This window comes from Pseudophryne corroboree (genome assembly GCF_028390025.1).
Source record: "Pseudophryne corroboree isolate aPseCor3 chromosome 3 unlocalized genomic scaffold, aPseCor3.hap2 SUPER_3_unloc_10, whole genome shotgun sequence".
Lineage (NCBI taxonomy): Eukaryota > Metazoa > Chordata > Amphibia > Anura > Myobatrachidae > Pseudophryne > Pseudophryne corroboree.
Genome location: NW_026967494.1, coordinates 152,347 through 176,967, shown reverse-complemented (window position 1 = coordinate 176,967; position 24,621 = coordinate 152,347). Strand labels below are relative to the sequence as shown.

General features: G+C 46.3%; 1 protein-coding gene across 1 annotated transcript in view; it reads right to left on the bottom strand.

The window, feature by feature from the left end:
* Positions 1 to 23,667, bottom strand: part of LOC134983203 (zinc finger protein 850-like) — a 147,076-nt gene extending 123,409 nt beyond the window's left edge. The window contains exon 1 of the mRNA XM_063948944.1: positions 21,908 to 23,667. Coding sequence (XP_063805014.1) covers positions 21,908 to 23,588 — 1,681 coding nt within the window. The 5' untranslated portion in view covers positions 23,589 to 23,667. The remainder of the gene's footprint in view (positions 1 to 21,907) is intronic.
* Between the last annotated feature and the right edge of the window lie 954 nt (positions 23,668 to 24,621).

Genomic DNA, 24,621 nt, shown 5'->3' with positions numbered 1-24,621 from the left:
ATACCAAAAGCCTGAAGGCCCTTTGGGATCCCATTGTGATGTTGCAGAAAGTGGTTGTAGGGGTAGAGGATAATTGAAATTCCATTCCCTTGGAATTCTAAATTTCTTACTGGGAGTATCCCAAGCCTCTTCCATAATTTCCTTCAGCTGTTATGACCTAGGAAACTCAGTACTGACTGTTTTGGGACATTTAAACACAGGTGACTTGGATTTTAACACAGACTGTTGATTCTTGTAAGGATAGAATGGCTTTCATTACCTTAATTAACTCAGGTATGTCCACTGAGCTGAGACCTTCCTCCTCAGCTTCGTATGCAGAAATGGAGTGTAATGAGTCTTCATTCTCCAACGAATCCTCATCTGAAGCATGTGTAGACTGTGAAGATGTTGTTTCATGTCTATGTGCTTTACTTACCACTGTTCTTTCAGCCTGTTTTTGTTGAGAGGCTGCTGCTTCCACTGCTGGATGTGATAAACCTCAGGTGGAATGCTGCATGTAAGGGTTAATAGTGTAACCTATCCCTGGTACAGAAGTTGGAATTATCCACTGAGCTATACTGGATAATGTCTGTACAAAGGTAGCCCATGGTGGTTCAACTTGCATCTGTGTCCTCCTTGGATTTTTCAAGAGACTTTGATGAAAGCTAAAACAATTTTTCTGAACCAGATCCTGATTGGTTAACTCTGCTTTGACAAACATGATGAATATTGGTGCTGCTGTGAGTGTATTTTCCTCACCCTTGCCGCTCTTAGACATGATAAATAATCACACACTTGCACAGTCTACTACTCAATTTGTGCTGTAATCACTTAAAATTTTGTTAAAGGGACATAAAATCCAACCCTACCCTGCTTTGTACAAGCATTGAAGATCGGAATAGACTGAAAAAATTGACAGAATTATAGTAAATTCAGCAGTCACAGTTTATACATTAGTATAATAAGCAATATGAGCACATAATCAACTACAAATACATTTCAAGTATGTAGGAGAACTCTATTACTGAGAAAGAGCATTGAGCGACTGGAACTGAAAGTGACATTGGGCACGCACACACAAGGGCGCACACAAGGATGGAGCGGCAAGGTGCTAGAGCCACAAGCCAGGGGAGCCAGAAGCCGTCAGCAAGGGGGAAGCCAGCAGACAACGGGCGGGGAGAGCCAGCAGCCAGGAGGAAGCAACGGCCTGAGGGAGCCAGAAGCCGGCAGCAAGGGGGAAGCCAGCAGCCAGGAAGAGCCAGCAGCCAGGAGGAAGCAGCGGATAGAGGGAGCCTGCCGCCGGGGAGAACAACTTCTGTGCACAGATCAGTGGAGCAGGGAGCAGATAAGTAGTAACTCTCCCTATTAGCTTTTCCCACTGTGTTGTATAACTGATTGTCTTCCTTTGTCCATTACTGCATTTTATTGTTGAGTCCCTGTTTTTGTACTAAATGTATCCTTATCCTATCCATTTATTTATATTTTTTTTTATTGTCCCTTATTCCTTTATTTTAATTATTGTTCCTTATGTATTCCTTATATATTGATTGTCCCCCTCTTTTTGATTTTCTGAAGGTGACAGGGAGTTACCACTAATTAAAAAATGGGGGTGGGGGGGCGTGGCTTGGCTGCCATCGAGAGCACACAGGCTTTGGGTGAGCTCCCACCAAAGCAGCCTTGCAGACCCCTTTAAAGTAGCTCCAGCCCAACATCCTGCACCCATATCCGCCCCACTTGGTGCCTGCATACTTCCCCTACCCCGGGAGCCGGGTTCGCGGAGCCGGAGGGGGGTCTCCTACCCCTCTGCAGGTTGCGGCCTGTTCTCTACCTGGGGGCCGGGGACTCAATTTTCCCATCTATCCCGCTGGAGACGCCCGCGGTGGGCTTATGCGCCTCTCCCACCCCGGACGTCTTTCCGCAGCTTACCGCTTCCACAGCCACTGAGGGACCGTCTTCTGCAGTGGCTGCTGCCGTCCACCGCCCCCTCATCCTGTCTGGACGGCCTTGGCCAGCGGCGGTGGCCCCAGCTCTGATCTCTGGACGCGGCACGTGACGCCGCGATGGCACCCGGCAAAGGGTCCCTGCGCTCGATACTGGGGTCATCCCCGACTGTTCCCGTGGCCTGCCTGCTCCTGAGGTGTGCGAAGACGTGGGAAACACGGCCAGCTACAGCTGCCCTCCTCAGAATCCACTCTGGATGGCCATCTTTCCTCTGCAGTTGGAGGACCCTGCTGCAGCTTGGAGCCGAGCCGCTGACTGGGTGAGCCTTTTTCACTGACCCCACTGCTGCTGCTGCCCCCTTTCCCTTTTGCTCCACAGCTTGGGGAAGGGCTATTGGAGGGCTTTTTTCTTTCTCATATTTTGCACCAGTGAATCTGGAACTGTTTCTGTGCATTTAATATTTACTGCTGGTCCTGCTCCTATTACACAGTGGATTTGCCTTATGAGGTGTATGTATTGGGTTGGAGCTCCCCCTAGTGGCTCTCCCATATACTTGGACTTATATCTGTGACTCTACTGCCCTTATACCTGTCTGACAGAATTTGCAAAGTGCCTCGGGTCACCTACTGGGAGCCGGTGACACGGATATGCAGCACCCGTCCTCTCCTTTCCGGGGATGCGGAAACCGATGCCCACTGTGTGCTTATTACCATAATGGCTGAAATCTGATTAATGGCGTGCTAGTGCCATTCCACTGGGAGTCACCATGCTGTAGGCACTTCACAGCGTATTGAGCAGCACCGTGCATATAGTCTCGCTATCACATGCTATCGTTTAATCATCTGTCCTCTCAGCATGGTCAGATCTGGAAAAAAGAAAAGTAATACTATGCAATCTAGGGAGACCGTGACCCAGCCGGGAATGAGATCATTCCTACAACCCACTCCCACAACGCTTTCTGGAGCTCTCTCTCCCTCAAGCCCCTCTTCCTGTCATTCCGCCTCTCCTGCCTCCCCTTTAGCGATGGAGCAACCCGCCCCCCACGCTCACAGTGATACTGCTCTTCAAGACATCTTGAAGTTTATGAAAATGCTTCCAACTAAGCAGGACCTCCAAGACACCATGCGTAGAGAGTTGGCATCTATCAAACATGATATCTCGCAGCTCTTGGATAGGGTAACAGCACTGGAGGACCATCGTGACTCCACTGATGTCTTTATGGGGTCCCTAACGGATGTTATCAAAGCTCAATCAGATGAAATCCGGTCGATGCAGACCCGTGTGTTGGATTTGGACAATAGAGGTAGGAGAAACAATGTCCGGGTGAGAGGTATTCACGAAGATGTCCCCAGACAGGCCGAGTAGATGCCCTGACGAAAATATTCAACACAGTTCTGGGTAAGGACCCAGCTAATGCCATTATCTTTGACAGAGCTCACCGTGCCCTCAAACCGAGAGGACTCTCCTCCGACCGACCTCGGGACGTCATATGTCGATTGCATTACTACTCTCAGAAAGAGGAAATTATGAGTGCGCCGCCTGAATGGCCTGGACTTTAATGGCAACCCAATTTCCATCTTCCAGGACCTCTCCTGGCATACGCTTCAACAAAGAGAGACCCTCCATCCCCTTACGGAGGAACTCCGTAAACGACAACTGAAATACCGATGGGGTTTCCCTTTCAGTCTACAGGTCTCCGCTTCGGGAAAGTTACACACCCTACATACTCCCTCCAACCTCCCCACTTTCTGCTCCGGTCTCGGTCTCCCACCCCCGAAGATTCCGGATTGGGACTTCATCCTCCCGGATCTGCACCCGCCTCAACCTGCGGGGACTGGAGCGTCATGGCAAGTTGTACGTAGCTCTCAGAAGAAAGCTTCCAAAACCCTCCCCGTGTGCCAGGACTCCTCTGCTACCTGACGACATTGTTACTGCCCTGCAAACTGGATCTTCTTGTTTTCTGCAGGAGGGTTGAATGTTCCGGCTGTGGCATGCCGGGTGAGACACATCCTATGTGGCCTCGTGCCACTTCTGCCCCGTTTCACCGTGTTCTCCCCGGCTTCACCTTCAAACCTGGAGCTTAGTATTGAGACTATACTAGTAGACAGTTAGTTGTTATTGCTGGTTAATGCTAATGTTTTGCTTTTGTTTTTTCGTTCTTTTTCTTAAAATGTTCATAGTATATATAGTGCCTGAGGGGGTGACTCCCTTGCCCCGGTCCCGCACACGGCCATTGTGCCCTATGGGGTTGCTGGTATACATACTTACCAGCTCTCCCATTGCAGGTGTTTCTTTGTTCCTGATGTTCCTATTCTCCGTGACCTGCTCTTTTTCCTTTCTTTCTCTTCTGTATTGTCTCTCACTTTCTTTAGTGACCTGTCCGAGTCTCCTGCTATCCTGTACTGTGATACGATTTGATGTCTGCCCCAGGTACACTTAAATTTGCCTCTATCAACGCCAAAGGTCTTAACATCCCTGAGAAGAGGTCCCATTTATTTCGGACACTGCGGTCGGACGGAGTAGATGTGGCTCTGATACAGGAGACACACTTTAAGATCTCTGCCCACAGGCCCTCTTTAGTAAATCATAGATTCCCGCTCGTTTACTACTCCAACAACCCCGAAAGTAAATCCAAGGGGGTCGCTATACTTTTTTCTAAAGCCCTACAAGTGACTGATGTCTCAGTCCATAAATTAGTTCCTGGGAGATTGTCCAATGCAATATATTTTCTCAGGCGTACACTCTATGCTCCAAATCAGGGCCAACTGTCCTTTTTCCGTTCCCAACTTCCCCGGCTTGAAGCCCTCATGACAGGTATTGTTGTTTTGGGAGGCGACTTAAACTGATCCATGGACCCCTCCATTGACACCTCCCCGCCAGCCCCTAAATTCTCTGAACGAAAACATAGACAGGTTAGGAAGGTCTTCCACGAATTTCAACTTGCTGACTCTTGGAGGGTCACACACACCGCTGACAGAGACTTCTCATTCTTCTCGCACCCACATCAGGTTTACTCACATCTAGACTACTTGTTTCTGAGCCATAAACTCCTCCCCTTAATAGTGGACGCCTCCATTGGCTCCATTACTTGGTCAGACCATGCCTCGGTATTCTTGTCTCTCTCAGTCCCCTCCCGATCCCCCGGCCCTTGGACCTGGCGCTTTAATGAATCCCTCCTATATGATGAGTATTGCAAATCTGAACTAGATAAGGCATTATCTGTAACGATACAGGGGAATTATCCAAAATTACGGTCTGGGAGGCCCACATATGTGTTATACGGGGTAAATTGATCCAATTAGGCTCTTTTGTGAAGAAAAATAGACTGGCCTTAACCACCGCATTGTTGCATAAAATCCATTCTTTGGAGGCCCGCCATAAATCCTCCCTGTCTCCCTCCGATTTGGTGGATCTGTTCGAAGCCCGGACGCACCTCCGGAAAATCCTCAATAACAAAACCCAGGCCTCCCTGCATAAATGTAACAGCAAATACTATAAGTGGGGAAATGAGCCAGGACGCTTGTTAGCACAGGCACTTAGATCCCAGAGAATGGCCTCTTATCCCCTCTATGAAAAATAGCGCGGGCTCCGTATGCTTTAAGACACCGGAGATAGCAGCGTGCTTTAAAAATTATTATAACACCTTATATAATCTAGGTGATCCCTCTCCGACCCACGATTCCCTTTCTAATATGTTGAGATCCAGGAAATACTTAGCTAAAGTGGCGCTCCCTCAGTTGTCACTCTCTGACTGTGACTCCCTGGAAGCACCCTTTACCTTAACTGAGGTTGAACAAGTTATCTCCTCCACGCCCTTACGTAAAAGTCCGGGCCTGGGCGGTTTTACCGCCATTTATTATAAGACGTTTAAAGAGACTCTCGCCCCTAGATAATTACAGGCCTTTAACTTCATCTCAGCTGATACACATTTCTCACGTCAGTCCCTGGAGGCTCAAATTACTGTGATTCCTAAACAAGGGACGGACCCCTCAGTGTGTTCCAGTTACAGGCCCATTTCTTTGCTTAATGTGGATCTCAAACTTTTTGCGAAATTGATGGCTCTTAAGGGCCCTACACACTAAAAGATTATCTGTCTGATTGGAAAGACAATCTGGCAATGTCTGGGAGCAAATGGCAATTGACTATTTGCTCTCAAACATTGGAAAACAGACAAAAATGGACTTTAAGACAAATTGGTTAAGTTTGTTTCATTAGACCAATTTATCTGAACTGTTTTTGTTCATTTTCTTGATTTTGGGAGCAAATTGTTGATTGTCATTTGCTCCCAGCCATTGCCAGATTTTCTTTCCAATCAGCCAGATTGGACAGATAATCTTTAAGTGTGTAGGGCCCTTAAGCTTGAACAAGTTTCTCACTTATTCACAGTGATCAGGTGGGCTTTGTCCCGGGCCGTGAAGCAAAAGATAATACGACAAAGATCCTCAACCTTATACATCAGGCCTCTAACAGTAGGACACCTACTGTGTTGCTGTCTACAGACGCCGAAAAGGCCTTTGACAGAGTCAATTGGGACTTTATGAGGGCGGTACTGGAGCACATTGGGTTGGGTCCACAAGCCCTCCACAGGATATTATCCCTCTATACACGGCCATTGGCTCGAGTGCGGGTTAATGGGATTCTTTCTGACAACTTTACTTTAAGTAATGGAACGAGACAGGGCTGTCCCTTGTCCCCCCTGATTTTCGTTCTTTGTATCGAAGCCTTGGCTAGGGCTATTAGAGCGAATGATTGCATTAAAGGGCTTCAAGTAGGTGACATGGAATACAAACTTGCTATGTTTGCAGACGATCTGCTGACAGTCGTCACACAACCCACCCACTCACTCCCTCACCTCATGTGTGAATTGGACATCTTTCGTTCACTTTCCGGTTTTAAAGTCAACACATCCAAATCCTATGCCCTTCATATTTCAACACCTCATACGATTTTAACTTTTTTGAAATCCACTTTCCCATTTATATGGAGAGATTCCCACATCACGTACCTAGGAGTCCAGCTTCCCAGCGATTTATTGCATCTGCTGTCCCTGAACTTCTACCCTATTCTCCAAGCCATTAGAAATGACTACTGCAGATGGCAACACCATAATCTTTCATGGCTAGCCAGAATTAATGTTGTAAAGATGAACACATTACCCAAATTGCTCTATCTCCTCCAGACTTTACCAATCCGAATCCCAGATTCCTGGTTCCAGACCGTAAGATCCTTGATCCAACAATTTATTTGGCGCCGTAAGAGGCCCAGAATTGATAGATCAGTCCTGACTCGCCCGCCTAAAAAAGGTGGATTTCAACTCCCAGATATTAAAAACTTTTACAATGCAATCCTCTTGAATAGGGTCTTGGACTGGACCAGGAGTCGGGAGGTTAAACAATGGGTGGTCTTGGAAGGCCTATATGTTAATCTATACCCTGAAATTTTTCCTTGGCTCCCGACCTTACCCAAACTTCCGCAACCCCACCCTACTATTTCTCCTACGCTCTCCTTTTGGAGAGGGATAAGACGTCGACCGTCCCTCTCCTCGGTCTTTGGCCCCCTAACTTCCTTTTTGAGTAACCCGGCTTTCCCACCTGGCCTCTCCCTTGTCTATTACCAAAACTGGGCGCTGGAGGGACTTTTCAGAGTAGGTCAGCTAGTTCAACCATCCGGGGTTAAGCAATTTTCAGATATTCCAGCAAAATGGGAGATCCCGCAGGCTGATTTCTGGAAGTTCTTACAGGTTCGACACTTCCTATATATGGATAATATATACCGGCAAGCATCCCGGGAGCTGACTCCATTTGAAAGGATGTGTGTTGCGCCCCAGAACCCCGTACACACGGTGTCCACCTTGTATAGACTCCTGTATGCATCTGACTCCTTGGCCCCTCCTCCTTTCACCCAGAAATGGGAAAGAGATCTGAACATCTCACTCTCAGACAGGGAATGGGACTCTATTTTTCTTAAAGCCCATGGGAGTTCCATATGCATACAGGTCAGAGAAACGCAATATAAGATTCTGATGAGATGGTACAGACACCCTATCCTCCTACACGCCATTTCTCCATCTATCTCACCTGCCTGTTGGAGATGTCATAAAGATTTAGGCTCTTTGTTACACATCTGGTGGACCTGTCCCCTTATTAAAACTTTTTGGGGTGATGTAATTTCCATTTCCAGTATTATCCTTCATGCTCCTGTCCCATGTGACCCGGCCATTTGGTTGTTGATCCATTCCACTACCCCACTCTCTACCTATAAGTCATCTCTACTACGACACCTTGGCAATGCCGCCCGGGCAGTAATTCCCACTCTGTGGATGTCCTCCAATCCTCCTACGTGGCATACCTGGTTCTCCAGACTGGATTATTATATGAATATGGAAGATATATTACTGAGTGCTGCGGATAGACGGTCTGAGTTTATTGCTATATGGCTGCCTTGGATAGAATAGAAGACCTCTGAGGTGTACAAGACCCATATTTCTTCTGCAAAATGAGATGAGAATCTATTTGTCATTTGTCTCGGGTTTGCATATTTGAATATATCTGTTCTTTTCACACATCCTTTCCTTCTCTTCTTTGCATTCTCGGCTCGGTCACCTTTTTCTCTGTTATTTTCTTTTTTCCATCCTGTGTCTGTTTTCTTCTAATGGCTCCTGTCTCAAAAAATGTTAGTGCAGATGTAATGTTAGTTACCGGTGAGTAAAATCTTATTTTCTCTAACGTCCTAGTGGATGCTGGGGACTCCGTAAGGACCATGGGGATTATACCAAAGCTCCCAAACGGGCGGGAGAGTGCGGATGACTCTGCAGCACCGAATGAGAGAACTCCAGGTCCTCCTCAGCCAGGGTATCAAATTTATAGAATTTTGCAAACGTGTTTGCCCCTGACCAAGTAGCAGCTCGGCAAAGTTGTAAAGCCGAGACCCCTCGGGCAGCCGCCCAAGAAGAGCCCACCTTCCTTGTGGAATGGGCTTTTACAGATTTAGGCTGCGGTAGTTCCACCGCAGAATGCGCCAGCTGAATAGTGCTACAAATCCAGCGCGCGATAGTTTGCTTAGAAGCAGGTGCACCCAGCTTGTTGGGTGCATATAGAATAAACTGCGAGTCAGTTTTCCTGACTCCAGCCGTCCTGGAAACATACATTTTCAGGGCCCCGACTACATCCAGTAACTTGAAACTCCAAGTAGCCGCAGGCACCACAATAGGTTGGTTCAAGTGAAAAGCTAATACCACCTTCGGGAGGAACTGAGGACAAGTCCTCAATTCTGCCCTATCCATATGGAAAATCAGATAAGGGCTTTTACAGGACAAAGCCGCCAATTCTGACACACGCCTGGCCGAAGCCAGAGCCAACAGCATAACCACTTTCCACGTGAGATATTTCAAATCCACAGTCTTAAGTGACTCAAACCAATGCGAATTTAGGAACTCCAAAACCACATTGAGATCCCAAGGTGCCACTGGGGGCACAAAAGGAGGCTGAATATGCAGAACTCCCTTAACAAATGTCTGTACTTCAGGCAGTGAAGCCAGTTCTTTCTGGAAGAAAGTCGACAGAGCCGAGATCTGGACCTTAATGGACCCCAATCTGAGGCCCAATGTCACAGCTGCTTGCAGGAAATGCAGGAATTGACCCAGTTGAAATTCCTCCGTTGGGGCCTTCTTGGCCTCACACCAAGCAACATATTTCCGCCAAATGCGGTGATAATGTTTTGCGGTGACATCCTTCCTGGCCTTGATCAGGGTAGGGATGACTCCAGAATGCCCTTTTCCTTTAGGATCCGGCGTTCAACAGCCATGCCGTCAAACGTAGCCGCGGTAAGTCTTGGAACAGACAGGGTCCCTGCTGCAGCAGGTCTTGTCTGAGCGGCAGAGGCCAAGGGTCCTCTGCAAGCATCTCTTGAAGTTTCGGGTACCAAGCTCTTCTTGGCCAATCCAGAACCACGAGAATAGTTTTCACTCCTCGCCTTCTTATTATTCTCAGTACCTTGGGTATGAGAGGCAGAGGAGGAAACACATAAACCGACTGGTACACCCACGGAGTCACTTGAGCGTCCACAGCGATCGCCTGACGGTCCATTGACCTGGCGCAATATCTTTTTAGCTTTTTGTTGAGGCGGGACGCCATCATGTCCACCTGTAGTCTTTCCCAGCGGTGTATCAGCATTTGGAAGACTTCTGGATGATGTCCTCATTCTCCCGGGTGGAGGTCGTGCCTGCTCAGGAAGTCTGCTTCTCAGTTATCCACTCCCGGAATGAACACTGCTGTCAGTGCTAACACATGATTCTCTGCCCATCGGAGAATCCTTGTGGCTTCTGCCATTGCCCTCCTGCTTCTTGTGCTGCCCTGTCTGTTTACATGGGCGACCGCCATGATGTTGTCTGATTGGATCAGCACCGGCCGGTTCTGAAGCAGTGGTCTTGCTTGGCTTAGGGCATTGTAAATGGCCCTTAGCTCCAGAATATTTATGTGAAGCGAAATCTCCTGATTTGACAACAGTCCTTGGAAATTTCTTCCCTGTGTGACTGCACCCCAGCCCTGAAGGCTGGCATCCGTGGTCACCAGGACCCAGTCCTGTATTCCGAATCTGCGGCCCTCTAGTAGATGAGCACTCTGCAGCCACCACAGCAGCGACACCCTGGTTCTTGCCGACAGGGTTATCCGCTGTTGCATCTGGAGATGGGACCCGGACCATTTGTCCAACAGGTCCCACTGGAAAGTCCTTGCGTGGAACCTTCCGAATGGAATTGCCTCGTACGAAGCCACCATTTTTCCCAGGACTCGTATGCATTGATGTACTAACACCTGTCCCAGTTTTAGGAGGTCTCTGACTAGAGATGACAACTCCTCGGCTTTTTCCACTGGAAGAAACACTCTTTTCTGGTCTGTGTCCAGAATCATTCCCAGGAACAGAAGACGTGTCGTCGGGACCAGCTGTGACTTTGGAATATTGAGAATCCAGCCGTGCTGTTGTAGCACTTCCCGAGAAAGTGCTACTCCCACTACCAACTGTTCCTTGGACCTCGCCTTTATCAGGAGATCGTCCAAGTACGGGATAATTAAAACTCCTTTCTTGCGAAGGAGTATCATCATTTCGGCCATTACCTTGGTAAAGACTTTCGGTGCCGTGGACAACCCAAATGGCAGCGTATGGAACTGATAGTGACAGTCCTGTACCACAAATCTGAGGTACTCCTGGTGAGGAGGGTAAATGGGGACATGCAGGTACGCATCCTTGATGTCCAGGGAGACCATGTAATCCCCCTCGACCAGGCTCGCAATAACCGCCCTAAGCGATTCCATCTTGAACTTGAACCTTTTGATATAAGTGTTCAAGGATTTTAGATTTAAGATGGGTCTCACCGAACCATCCGGTTTCGGTACCACAAACATTGTGGAATAGTAACCCTTTCCTTGCTTGAGGAGGGGTACCTTGACAATCACTTGCTGTGAATACACTTTTTAAACAGCCACCAACTCCGCCTCCCTGGCAGAGGGAGTTGCCGGTAAGGCAGATTTTAGGAAACGGCGGGGGGGGGGAGACGTCTCGAATTCCAGCCTGTACCCCTGAGATATTACTTGAAAAAGCCAGGGATCCACTTGTGAGAGATCCCACTGAGCGCTGAAATTCCTGAGACGGGCCCCCACCGTACCCGGGTCCGCCTGAGCAGCCCCAGCGTCATGCTGTGGACTTACCGGACGCGAGGGAGGACTTCTGCTCTTGGGAACTAGCTGTGTGTTGCAGCTTTTTTCCTCTACCTTTGCCTCTCGGCAGAAAGGATGAGCCTCTAGCCCTCTTGCTTTTCTGGGGCCGAAAGGACTGTACCTGATAATACGGTGCTTTCTTTTGCTGTGGGGTAGCCTGTGGCAAAAAGGTCGATTTCTCAGCAGTAGCTGTGGACATGAGGTCCGAAAGACCCTCCCCAAACAGTTCCACCCCCTTATAGGGCAAAACTTCCATGTGCCGTTTTGAGTCGGCATCACCAGACCATTGCCGAGTCCATAACCCCCTTCTGGCGGCAATTGACATAGCGCTTATTTTTGATGCCAGCCGGCAAATATCCCTCTGTGCATCACGCATGTATAAGACTGCATCTTTTATATGCTCAATCGTCAGCATAATATTGTCCCTATCCATGGTATCAATATTATGCGACAGGGAATCTGACCACGCAGCAGCAGCACTGCACATCCAAGCTGATGCAATCGCTGGTCGCAATATAATGCCTGTGTGTGTGTAGATAGCTTTTAGGGTAGTTTCCTGCTTCCTATCAGCAGGCGCCTTCAGGGCGGCCGTATCCGGAGACGGTAGTGCCACCTTCTTTGATATGCGTGTCAGCACCTTATCTACCCTAGGGGGTGTTTCCCAACGTGACCTATCCTCTGGCGGGAAAGGGTACGCTGCCAATAACCATTTAGAAATTATCAATTTCTTATCGGGGGAAGTCTACGCTTCCTCACACACCTCATTTAATTCCTCAGATGCAGGAAAAACTACAGGTAGCTTTTTCTCACCAAACATAATACCCTTTTTTGTGGTACCTGGGGTATTATCAGAAATGTGTAAAACATTTTTCATTGCCTCAATCATGTAACGGGTGGACCTATTGGAGGGTACACTAGTCTCATCGTCGTCGACACTGGAGTTGGTATCCGTGTCGACGTCTGTATCTGTCACCTGAGGTAGCGGGCATTTTGAAGCCCCTGATGACATTTGAGACGCTGGAACAGGCACAAGCTGAGTAGCCGGCTGTTCTATGTCGTCAAACCTTTTGTGTAAGGAGTTGACACTTTCACATAATTCCTTCCATAAGTCCAACCACACAGGTGTCGACCCCGCAGGGGGTGACATCACATTCACAGGCATTTGCTCCGCCTCCACATCATTGTCCTCCTCATACATGTCGACCCAGCAGTACCGACACACAGCAGACACACAGGGAATGCTCTTACAGTGGACAGGACCCCACAAAGCCCTTTGGGGAGACAGAGGGAGAGTATGCCAGCACACACCAGAGCGCTATATATCACAGGGATATCACCTATAAAACGTGTTTTCCCCTTATAGCTGCATAATATATTTATACTGCGCATAATATATTTATACTGCCCCCCCTCTCTTTTTTACCCTTTTCTGTAGTGCAGGACTGCAGGGGAGAGCCAGGGAGTGATCCTTCCAGCGGAGCTGTGAGGGAAAATGGCGCCAGTGTGCTGAGGGAGATGGCCCCGCCCCTTTTTCGGCAGGCTTTCTCCCGCTATTTTAATATATCTGGCAGGGGTTAATATACACCCATATAGCCCCTGGGGCTATATATGGTGCCAGTTTGCCAGCCAAGGTGTTAATATTGCTGCTCAGGGCGCCCCCCCCCCAGCGCCCTGCACCCATCAGTGACCGCAGTGTGTGGTGTGCATGAGGAGCAATGGCGCACAGCTGCAGTGCTGTGCGCTACCTTGGAGAAGACAGAAGTCTTCAGCCGCCGCTTTTCCGGACCTTCTTGCTTCTGGCTCTGTAAGGGGGACGGCGGCGCGGCTCCGGGAACGGACGACGAGGTCGGGTCCTGTGTGTGATCCCTCTGGAGCTAATGGTGTCTAGTAGCCTAAGAAGCCCAAGCTACCACCACTTAGGTAGGTTTGCTTCTTCTCCCCTTAGTCCCTCGGTGCAGTGAGCCTGTTGCCAGCAGGTCTCACTGAAAATAAAAAACCTAAAATATACTTTCTTTCTAGGAGCTCAGGAGAGCCCCTAGTGTGCATCCAGCTCAGCCGGGCACAGAAATCTAACTGAGGCTTGGAGGAGGGCCATAGGGGGAGGAGCCAGTGCACACCAGGTAGTCCTAAATATTTCTTTAGAGTGCCCAGTCTCCTGCGGAGCCCGTCTATTCCCCATGGTCCTTACGGAGTCCCCAGCATCCACTAGGACGTCAGAGAAAAAACTGTTACAGCAGCTGGGAGAGTTACATGAAATGAGGAGCTGGTGCAGCTGGTTAATAAGCTGGAGGAAATCACAGGAACTATACAGCAGCTGCAGCAAATAGAGAGTCAAAAGTTATCATAATGCTGATTCCATGGACCTGTGTGAGGCTGGCCAGGATGCTGATGCAAAGGAGATCCAAGCTGGTGGTGAAGGAAACCTGCAGAGTTCCAGCTTAGATGTGGAAAGCTGTGAAGGTGGCTCTCTAGGAGAAGGTAGATCTGATGGTGGGTGACCAAGTGCCAGATGTGGAAGCTTCTAGGTACACATTGTGGATCTGGTGGTGGCTGTGGTCTCTCGGTCTGGTCTAGGATTGGCCATCAACTATTGATGATCATGAATCATTGATGGTTTATACCTGATGATAACTAGTTTTACCATCAAAGGCAGAGAGCCAGGTAGTTACCCGCCATCGATAGTAGCTGTGAAGATACTGGGTTCCAAATCACTCAGGCACAGTGGTAAATGAAAAACCAACAGTGGTTTATTGAACAGTATGGGCTATAAACAGCTCAGCACACCTCTGTAATCCAATTCCACGTGACAATTCCCACCACAAACTCCTGACAGAACATCACTTCTTAGTCAAGGAGCATAGAATCTCTTTCAGCTCTCTGGTTAGCTCTACTTATAGCCCCAGAAGCTTCATATTACATGGAGTGTGTGTGACTTCTTTGTCTAAGGATCTTACAGCATTGGAATACAATACATATTCTAATCAAGGTGATTACATCAGCCAGAGAGCAACCATGTCTGGTCAGCTCACTGTCGGACAATAGGGAGTAAACAAAAAGGGACAATGGTACCTTATATGACTCACCCTTTGAGTGTCCACTGTGGTGGTAGTAAACAATAGAAAACTAGGTCTAACTTGAATACATTATCTAAAGGGTAACAGATAACGTAACACAATTGCATATATTAACAATATTAAGGTTGATTTAAACAATATTGGGTGAGCAGTAATGGACATGTTATGTAGAATGAGGAAATAGATGAATTGAATGTATAGGGATAAAAGTACATATTTGACATAAGAAAATAAGATTTTACTCACCGGTAAATCTTTTTCTCGTAGTCCGTAGTGGATGCTGGGAACTCCGAAAGGACCATGGGGAATAGGGGCTCCGCAGGAGAACGGGCACAACTAAAAGAAAGCTTTTAGACTACCTGGTGTGCACTGGCTCCTCCCACTATGACCCTCCTCCAAGCCTCAGTTAGGATACTGTGCCCGGAAGAGCGTACACAATAAGGAAGGATTTTGAATCCCGGGTAAGACTCATACCAGCCACACCAATCACACCGTATAACCGGTGATACTATACCCAGTTAACAGTATGAAACATAACTGAGCCTCTCAACAGATGGCTCATAACAATAACCCTTTAGTTAGGCAATAACTATAACTATGTACATGGGCGACTGCCGTGATGTTGTCTGATTGGATCAGAACCGGCTGGTTTTGAAGCAGGGGCCTTGCCTGACTTAGGGCATTGTAAATGGCCCTCAGTTCCAGAATATTGATGTGTAGGGACGACTCCTGACTTGACCAAAGTCCTTGGAAATTTCTTCCCTGTGTGACTGCCCCCCAGCCTCGAAGGCTGGCATCCGTGGTCACCAGGACCCAGTCCTGTATGCCAAATCTGCAGCCCTCCAGAAGATGAGCCGTCTGCAGCCACCACAACAGAGATACCCTGGTCCTTGGAGACAGGGTTATCAGCCGATGCATCTGAAGATGCGATCCTGACCACCTGTCCAAGAGGTCCCACTGAAAAATTCTTGCATGAAACCTGCCGAATGGAATTGCTTCGTAGGAAGCTACCATTTTTCCCAGGACTCGTGTGCAGTGATGCACCGATACCTGTTTTGGTTTCAGGAGGTCTCTGACTAGAGATGACAGCTCCTCGGCCTTCTCCATCGGGAGAAACACTTTTTTCTGTTCTGTGTCCAGAACCATCCCCAGGAACAGTAGGCTTGTGGTAGGAACCAGCTGTGACTTTGGAATGTTTAGAATCCATCCGTGCTGTTGTAGCACTTCCCGAGATAGTGCTACCCCGACCAACAACTGCTCCTTGGACCTCGCCTTTATAAGGAGATCGTCCAAGTACGGGATAGTTAAAACTCCCTTTTTTCGAAGGAGTATCATCATTTCTGCCATTACCTTGGTAAACACCCTCGGTGCCGTGGAGAGTCCAAACGACAGCGTGTTTTTATTGCTGCTCAGGGTGCCCCCCCCAGCGCCCTGCACCCACCAGTGACCGGAGTGTGAGGTGTGCATGAGGAGCAATGATGCACAGCTGCAGTGCTGTGCGCTACCTTGGTGAAGACTGAAGTCTTCTGCCGCCGATTTTCCGGACCTCTTCTGGCTTCTGGTTCTGTAAGGGGGGCGGCGGCGCGGCCTCGGGACCGAACATCAAGGATGGGTCCTGCGGTCGATCCCTGTGGAGCTAATGGTGTCCAGTAGCCTAAGAAGCCCAAGCTAGCTGCAAGCAGGTAGGTTCGCTTCTTCTCCCCTTAGTCCCTCGGTGCAGTGAGCCTGCTGCCAGCAGGTCTTACTGTAAAATAAAAAACCTAAAATATACTTTCTTTTCTAGGAGCTCAGGAGAGCCCCTAGTGTGCATCCAGCTCGGCCGGGCACAAAAATCTAACTGAGGTCTGGAGGAGGGTCATAGTGGGAGGAGCCAGTGCACACCAGGTAGTCTAAAAGCTTTCTTTAGTTGTGCCGAGTCTCCTGCGGAGCCGCTATTCCCCATGGTCCTTTCGGAGTTCCCAGCATCCACTAGGACGTCAGAGAAATGAGGCATAGCTATATTGTAACAGACCTCTCATTTCCTCACAGTAGCCATGGGCCAGATGTTATTTCCCATCATTTACAGACTTCTGCCGCTGCACCGAGATGCTAGGCTGTCAGCCAGTAGCCCAGCACCGCTCCGGCTCTTACAAATACTGTGCTGTACCGGCTGGGAATGGGATGCCCCATCCACCTCACTGATGTGACAGGCTCAGATGTCAGTCATGCAGCCCCACTGCACCCACTCTCTCCGTACTCATACATACATGCCTTTCTGGGAGTGTCTCGTCCTGGTCAGTGATGCAGCCCCACTGCACCCACTCTCTCCGTACTCATACATACATGCCTTTCTGGGAGTGTCTCGTCCTGGTTGTCAGTGAGACAGTGTCTCTGGCACAGCGGTGTAATCATGATGTGAGTGTGTGTGCTGGGTAGTGAGTACTGCTAGCAGCAAGCCTCACAGCTTAACTGCAGTGTAGCAGTGTGGTGGTGGGGGGGGGAGGGGGTTGCTACACCAATGAGTCAAGGAATGGAGTAGTTGGATGGGACTCACACAGCAGGTGGTGAAAAGCTTAAAAAGGAGGAGTGGTTGGAAGGGGAAGGAACTGGTAGGTTCAGAAGGGATTAATGAGGGTAAGGACTCTCAAGGGAAATTGGAGTGGGATCCCACAGGTACCAAACTGGGTAAAGAGCAGCTTTTAGGAAGGAAAGAGGTGAGCCAGACCCTGTGGTTGTCCCTTCTTTACCTCATGCGGGGTGGATCTTTGGACTCTCCAGTTCCTGGGGAATCTGGGTTCTTCTTGGCCACTGCAAAAGAAAAGAATTACCAGCGCTGGCTGATCATGTATGATTAATAGGTACTATACATCCGAAAGGATTAGTGAATTAAAAACCACATTTATTCCACACGTAAAAACACATAAAAAAAAATAAAAAATTGAGAAATAAATTAAAAGTTAGAATATGCCACAATATGCCTGAGTTGATGATTTAGATGTCCACATCAACGGCTAATTACACTCAGAGAGGACCAATGTCACTGGAAATGTCCATCACTAGCAGTTCATGTGGACATCTAAATCATCAACACAGGCATATTGTGGCATATTCTAATTTTTAATAATTTATTTCTCAATGTTATTTATTTTTATTTATTTTTTGTGTGTGTTTTTACATGTGGAATAACTGTGGTTTTTAATTCACTAAGCCTTTCGGATGTATTAATCATACATGATCAGCCAGCGCTGGTAATTCTTTTCTTTTGCTGTATATTTATCCACCAGGGGATTTACCACCTGCTATTGATAGCGCTCCCCCTCTCTCTCCTTGGCAGCTACCTGGTGGTTCTGTGGTCATCTCAGGCAATGAACCTCCCAGATAAACATGACATGGTCATGGAGATGGTCCTGGGCTCTGTGAAGTAGGTGGAACAAGCAAAGTTGTGTCCCTTCTGAAAGGGCAATGGTGGACATTGTGAATGGTGTAGGGAAGGTTTTTGTCGACAAAGAGGGTTATGCCATATATAGCAGAAGCATGGGTCCTCAGCCTATATGATGTGCCACCATTAATGTGGAGACTGTCTTGTGCGACCAAGCTTGATTTATGGGCTTTGTCATTTTTTTAAGCAGGATAAAGGCTGATTTTTTTTATTTCTGCAGCAGACTAGAATAAGCCCAGACAGTCCCACTTCCATTATACCACCTGAATGTGACGGACAGTGACCACCGTGCCATCACTTACCTGTATGCTTACACGAAACAGAATGATGGAACACTTACACGGTTTCTTTACATCTTCTGGGGTCCACTCCGAGATTAGACATTATGGCGTAATTACTCAGACGGGAATATAAAACAGAATAAAAATAAAAGCTTTAATGCAATAATTAGATGCAATCAAAAGCTTTTATTATGTAATCATACAGGGAAGTATCCGTACCATATAGATGTAACATATAACAAACCAGCGCAGATGGAACCCGGGTGACTCTAATGCACACGATAATGTACAGGGTATATATGGATAGGATCTTGTATCTGAAAACACTCGGCACTCCTTATCAAGATGAGTGTCTGCAACAAGTTAGGCAAACTAGAAGTGAAAACACGTTCCAATGGGCGCCATATTGTCGTGTAGCAATACAGATTGTGCAAACTGGTATTAGACATTCACATTTACACAAAGCACAAGATACAAAATAAACAGCAGAAAAAAGACCTAAGCATTTGGGATGTATTATTTAGGAACTAAATATACAGACGGGTCCTCCGTTATCTTGGCTGGCTGAGGCATTAGTCGCGATTAGGCATACACAGCGTACCTGGGCGCAAGGAGGCGCGCCTAGTCGTAGGAAGGCACACAGAGCATTTGGCGTTACCTTCGAGTGTAATACATAAGATCATACACCAGATGTCGCTTTTTTAAATCACTAATGCCCAAGCGTGTGGTCTCCATTAAAATACAATACTGAACTACAGCGTAAGAACTACTTTACTGGTGCATCTCATTACGCTACATTATGCTACAGTATGTCATAAAGTATATAACAGTATATACAGTAAAGGTGCAAATAGTACAGCATATACAGATGCAAATGAACGTGTTACAGATACAGTATGGTCTATTGATGTTAGGGATATGCGAGTGTACAAATCCCGTAATATTAAGTATAATGGGGAGAGATAAAAACTCCTCCCTAAGTTTCTGGATGCCAAATCCCTGTGTGTATAGTTTATACAGACGCAAATGAACGTGTTAAAACACTTGTGTATGCAGACACAACTAATGTGTGAAAGGAATAATGTAGCTCATTGACTTTACAGTATGTACAGTGCACAAAATGAGTGTCCGAGTCCCCTAATGGCATAAACAAACACCAATGGGGAGGAATCGCTTTTTGCAGTACTTTTACACATGAACTGGACAATCTTCCATGCAGTGCTGTGGGCTAGCGATGAAGGCTCCGGTCTGCCACGCTGAGTACCGGGTTCGATTCCCAAAGTGTCAATTTTTTTTGTGTTCCAGTGACATTCACTTTATTATTTTTTTTGTGTAATCCATTGTAAAACATTCAACAGAAGGGTGCACACAGGTTTCACACAAATCGGGGTAAATCTGCAGGTAATGAGCACGTATAGACATAACAGTAGATATAAATTAGTGTATTCTGACGCAACTAACTGTTCGAGCAACACAGTACTGTAGATCATCGGCGTTAGAGAATCTGTGTTGTACATTATAAGCTGTTCCTGCTAATTAGTACTCTAATAGAAAAAACTGTACAGAGATACTAAGGACAGTGATTTGGCATCCAGGAACTTAGGGAGGAGCTTTTATTTCTCTCCATTATACATAGAAAGATTAAACTTGCCACTCTACGTTACAAGCTGTTCATGCTATTTAGTACACTACTAGTGTACTAAATAGCACGAACCCCATCACAACAGTTGCCCAGATCAATAACACTCTCCAGGAGATAGGTGTATATGTGTCAAAGTCAACAATCAAGAGAAGACTTCACAAGAGTGAATATAGAGGGTTCACCACAAGATGTAACCCATTGGTGAGCAATAAAACAGGAAGACCAGATTAGAGTTTGCAAACAACATCTAAAAAAGCCTTTACAGTTCTGGAACATCCTATGGACAGATGAGACAAATATCAACTTGTATCAGAGTGATGGGAAGAGAAGAGTATGGAGAAGGAAAGGAACTGCTCATGATCCAAAACCTACCAGCTCATCAGTGAAGCATGGTGGTGGAAGTGTCATGGCGTGGGCATGTATGGATGCCAATGGAACTGGTTCCCTTGTATTTATTGATAATGTGACTGCTGATAAAAGCAGCAGGATGAATGCTGAAGTGTTTTGGGCAATTTTATCTGCTCATATTCAGTCTAATGCTTCAGAACTCACTGGAAGGCGCTTCACAGTGCAGATGGACAATGACCCGACGCATACTGCGAAAGCAACCAAAGCGTTTAAGGCAAATAAGTGGAATGTTATGCAATGGCCAAGTCAATCACCTGACCTGAATCCGATTGAGCATGCATTTCACTTGATGAAGACAAAACGGAAGAGAAAATGCCCCAAGAACAAGCAAGAACTGAAGACAGTTGCAGTAGAGGCCTGGCATAGCATCACCAGGGATGAAACCCAGCGTCTGGTGATGTCTATGCGTTCCAGACTTCAGGCTGTAACTGACAAAAGGATTTGCAACAAAATATTAAAAAGTAAAAGTTTGATTTAGGATTTTGGAATCAAAGGAAGAAACAAGAGAGCGACTATGGTGTAGTATTTTTCAATCAGTTTTGTCTAGTGATGAGCGGATTCGGTTTTACTCGGATCTCAAAACAGAATCTTATTGGCTATAAAAAACACATGACATCTGTAAGCCAATAAGATGCCGTTTTGAGAACAGAGTAAAACCGAATCCGCTTATCACTAGTTTTGTCACACGCAAGAATATTATAGCGTACGGATTACGGCTTGACACATGGCGTATCAGTCCCCCATTCTTTAGTCCAGGTTACTACTGGGATCTAAATGCTGCTAGGAGACACAAAGAATCACTATATAGCGTAGTATATTTCCGTATGTGGGATTAAATTCAGTTATCACACAAAATTTATATGCGTACCAGATAAATATTTGCATATCAGTATGGATATTGTATCCAGGTCTTCATCTAGGAGATGGTAATCAGATCGCCCTTGGAAAATATGTGAAAGCTCAATTCACGAAACACTGATCCGGGCTGCGACCACATTAAGTAGTAAAGTACTTTTTGTTGAACTGGACGAGCGCACTGATCTGATTTACAATATTTGATTTAGGATTGTTTAGTTTGTACCATTACTTTTGGTCCCTTAAAAAGTGGGAGGCACATATAAAAACCATTTTAATTCCTACACCGTTCACCTGATTTTGATGTATATACCCTCAAATTAAAGCGGAAAGTCTGCAGTTAAAGCACATCTTGTTTGTTTAATTTCAAATCCATTGTGGTGGTGTATAGAGCTCAAAATATGAGAATTGTGTCGATGTCCCAATATATATGGACCAGACTGTATATTGCATGAAGATAGGAGATAGGATTGACCCTTGAGGAACATTGCATGACAGTGATAATTATACTCCAGAAGATTTAAATGGTTCCGTGCTTGGGTAATGTCTAATATGTTCAACATATATATTTCTCTCACAGCATGAAAATGGCTTCTCACCTGTGTGACTTCTCTGATGTGTAACAAGATGTGATTTCTGTCTAAAACATTTCCCACACTTAGAACAGGAATACGGCTTCTCACCTGTGTGACTTCTCTGATGTGTAACAAGATTTGATTTTGTTGCAAAAAATTTCCCACACTCAGAACAGGAATACGGCTTCTCACCTGTGTGACTTCTCTGATGTGTAACAAGAGCCGATTTCTGTGGAAAACATTTCCCACACACAGAACAGGAATACGGCTTCTCACCTGTGTGACTTCTCTGATGACTAACAAAAGATGATTTGTGTGCAAAACATTTCCCACACTCAGAACAGGAATATGGCTGCTCACCTGTGTGACTTCTCTGATGTGTAACAAGATTTGGTTTCGATACAAAACATTTCCCACACTCAGAACAGGAATACGGCTTGTCATCTGTGTGACTTTTCTGATGTGCAGCAAGATTTGATTTTGATGCAAAACATTTCCCACACTCAGAACAGGAATACGGCTTCTCACCTGTGTGACTTCTCTGATGTGTAACAAGATTTGATTTCGATGCAAAACATTTCCCACACTCAGAACAGGAATACGGCTTCTCACCTGTGTGACTTCTCTGTTGTGTAACAAGATTTGATTTATTTGTAAAAAATTTCCCACACTCAGAATATGGAAATGGCTCCTCACCAGTGTGACTTCTCTGATGTGTAACAAGACCTGATTTCTGTGGAAAACATTTCATACACTCAGAACAGGAATACGGCTTCTCACCTGTGTGCCTTCTCTGATGTGTAACAAGACCTGATTTCTGTGTAAAACATTTCATACACTCAGAACAGGAATACGGCTTCTCATCTGTGTGCCTTCTCTGATGTTTAAAAAGATCCGATTTCGATGTAAAACATTTCCCGCACTCAGAACAGGAATACGGCTTCTCACCTGTGTGACTTCTCTGATGTGTAACAAGATTTGATTTCGATGCAAAAAATTTCCCACACTCAGAACATGGAAATGGCTTCTCACCAGTGTGACTTCTCTGATGTGTAATAAGATCTGATTTCTGTGGAAAACATTTCATACACTCAGAACAGGAATACGGCTTCTCACCTGTGTGACTTCTCTGATGTGTAACAAGATATGATTTCGATGCAAAACATTTCCCACACTCAGAACAGGAATACGGCTTCTCACCTGTGTGACTTCTCTGATGTTTAAAAAGATCAGATTTCTGTGCAAAACATTTCCCACACTCAGAACAGGAATACGGCTTCTCACCTGTGTGACGTCTCTGATGTGCAACAAGATTTGATTTACTTGTAAAAAATTTCCCACACTCAGAACATGGAAATGGCTTCTCACCAGTGTGACGTCTCTGATGTGTAACAAGATCTGATTTATATGTAAAACATTTCCCACACTCAGAACATGGAAATAGCCTCTCACCTGCCTTAGCTGGCTGATGAGTAATACGGTTTGTGTTCTGTGTAAAACATTTGGCATCTGTAGAACAGGGAAACTCTGTATCTAATCTCAGAGCTGTAATAGATGCACCAATATCAGAGTGATCAGGAGAAGATTTCCCAGGATCAGGGGGATCAGTTGATAGAGCTGGATGAATAATTGGGGTAATGGGGTTATCTCCTGGAGAATCCTGTCTACTGTCGTTATCTGTTATTTCACAATCCAGGGATAACATTAGATGTCCTTCTGAGATATTCCTGCTTGTGGGTCCATCTGCTGGAAATAAAATACATTAATATATAAAACGAGCAGACAAGACCCAGGATGTAACAGGATACAATATATAATTCTATAATTGACACTTTTTTTTTAACCTGTAATCAGTGCTTTTATGTTTATTAAAAAACAAAAAACTAGGATGCTTAGACTGGAGCTTGATCAACACTGAAGGCTCAAGTGGGATTACTAGAGGTGACATGGACGCTCAAGTGGGATTACTAGAGGTGACACGGACGCTCAAGTGGGATTACTAGAGGTGACACGGACGCTCATATGGGATTACTAGAGGTGACACGGACGCTCATATGGGATTACTAGAGGTGACACGGACACTCATATGGGATTACTAGAGGTGACACGGATGCTCATATGGGATTACTAGAGGTGACGTGGGCGCTCATGTGGGATTACTAGAGGTGACACGGACGCTCATGTGGGATTATTAGAGGTGACATGGACGCTCATGTGGGATTACTAGAGGGGACATTGGCGCTCATGTGGGATTACTAGAGGGGACATGGACGCTCATGTGGGATTACTAGAGGTGACATGGATGCTTTTGGGGGATTACTAGGAGGTGACATGGGGGATTATTAGAGGTGACATGGACGCTGATTTGGGATTACTAGAGGTGACACGGGCGCTCATGTGGGATTACTAGAGGTGACACGGACGCTCATGTGGGATTGCTAGAGGTGACGTGGGCGCTCATGTGGGATTGCTAGAGGTGACATGGACGCTCATCTGGGATTACTAGGAGGTGACATGGATGCTTATGTGGGATTACTAGAGGTGACGTAGGCGCTCATGTGGGATTACTAGAGGTGACATGGACATTGCTATAATAAAACACCATAGAAGAGAAAGTACTGTCCTGTTTGCGCACTAATAAATAATATATAACCTTTATTAAGTACAGTAAAGTATGTAAGATAAATCGTTGAAATATTAAACACAAAGTTAAGTGTATAAAGAGCTGAATAAAGTAA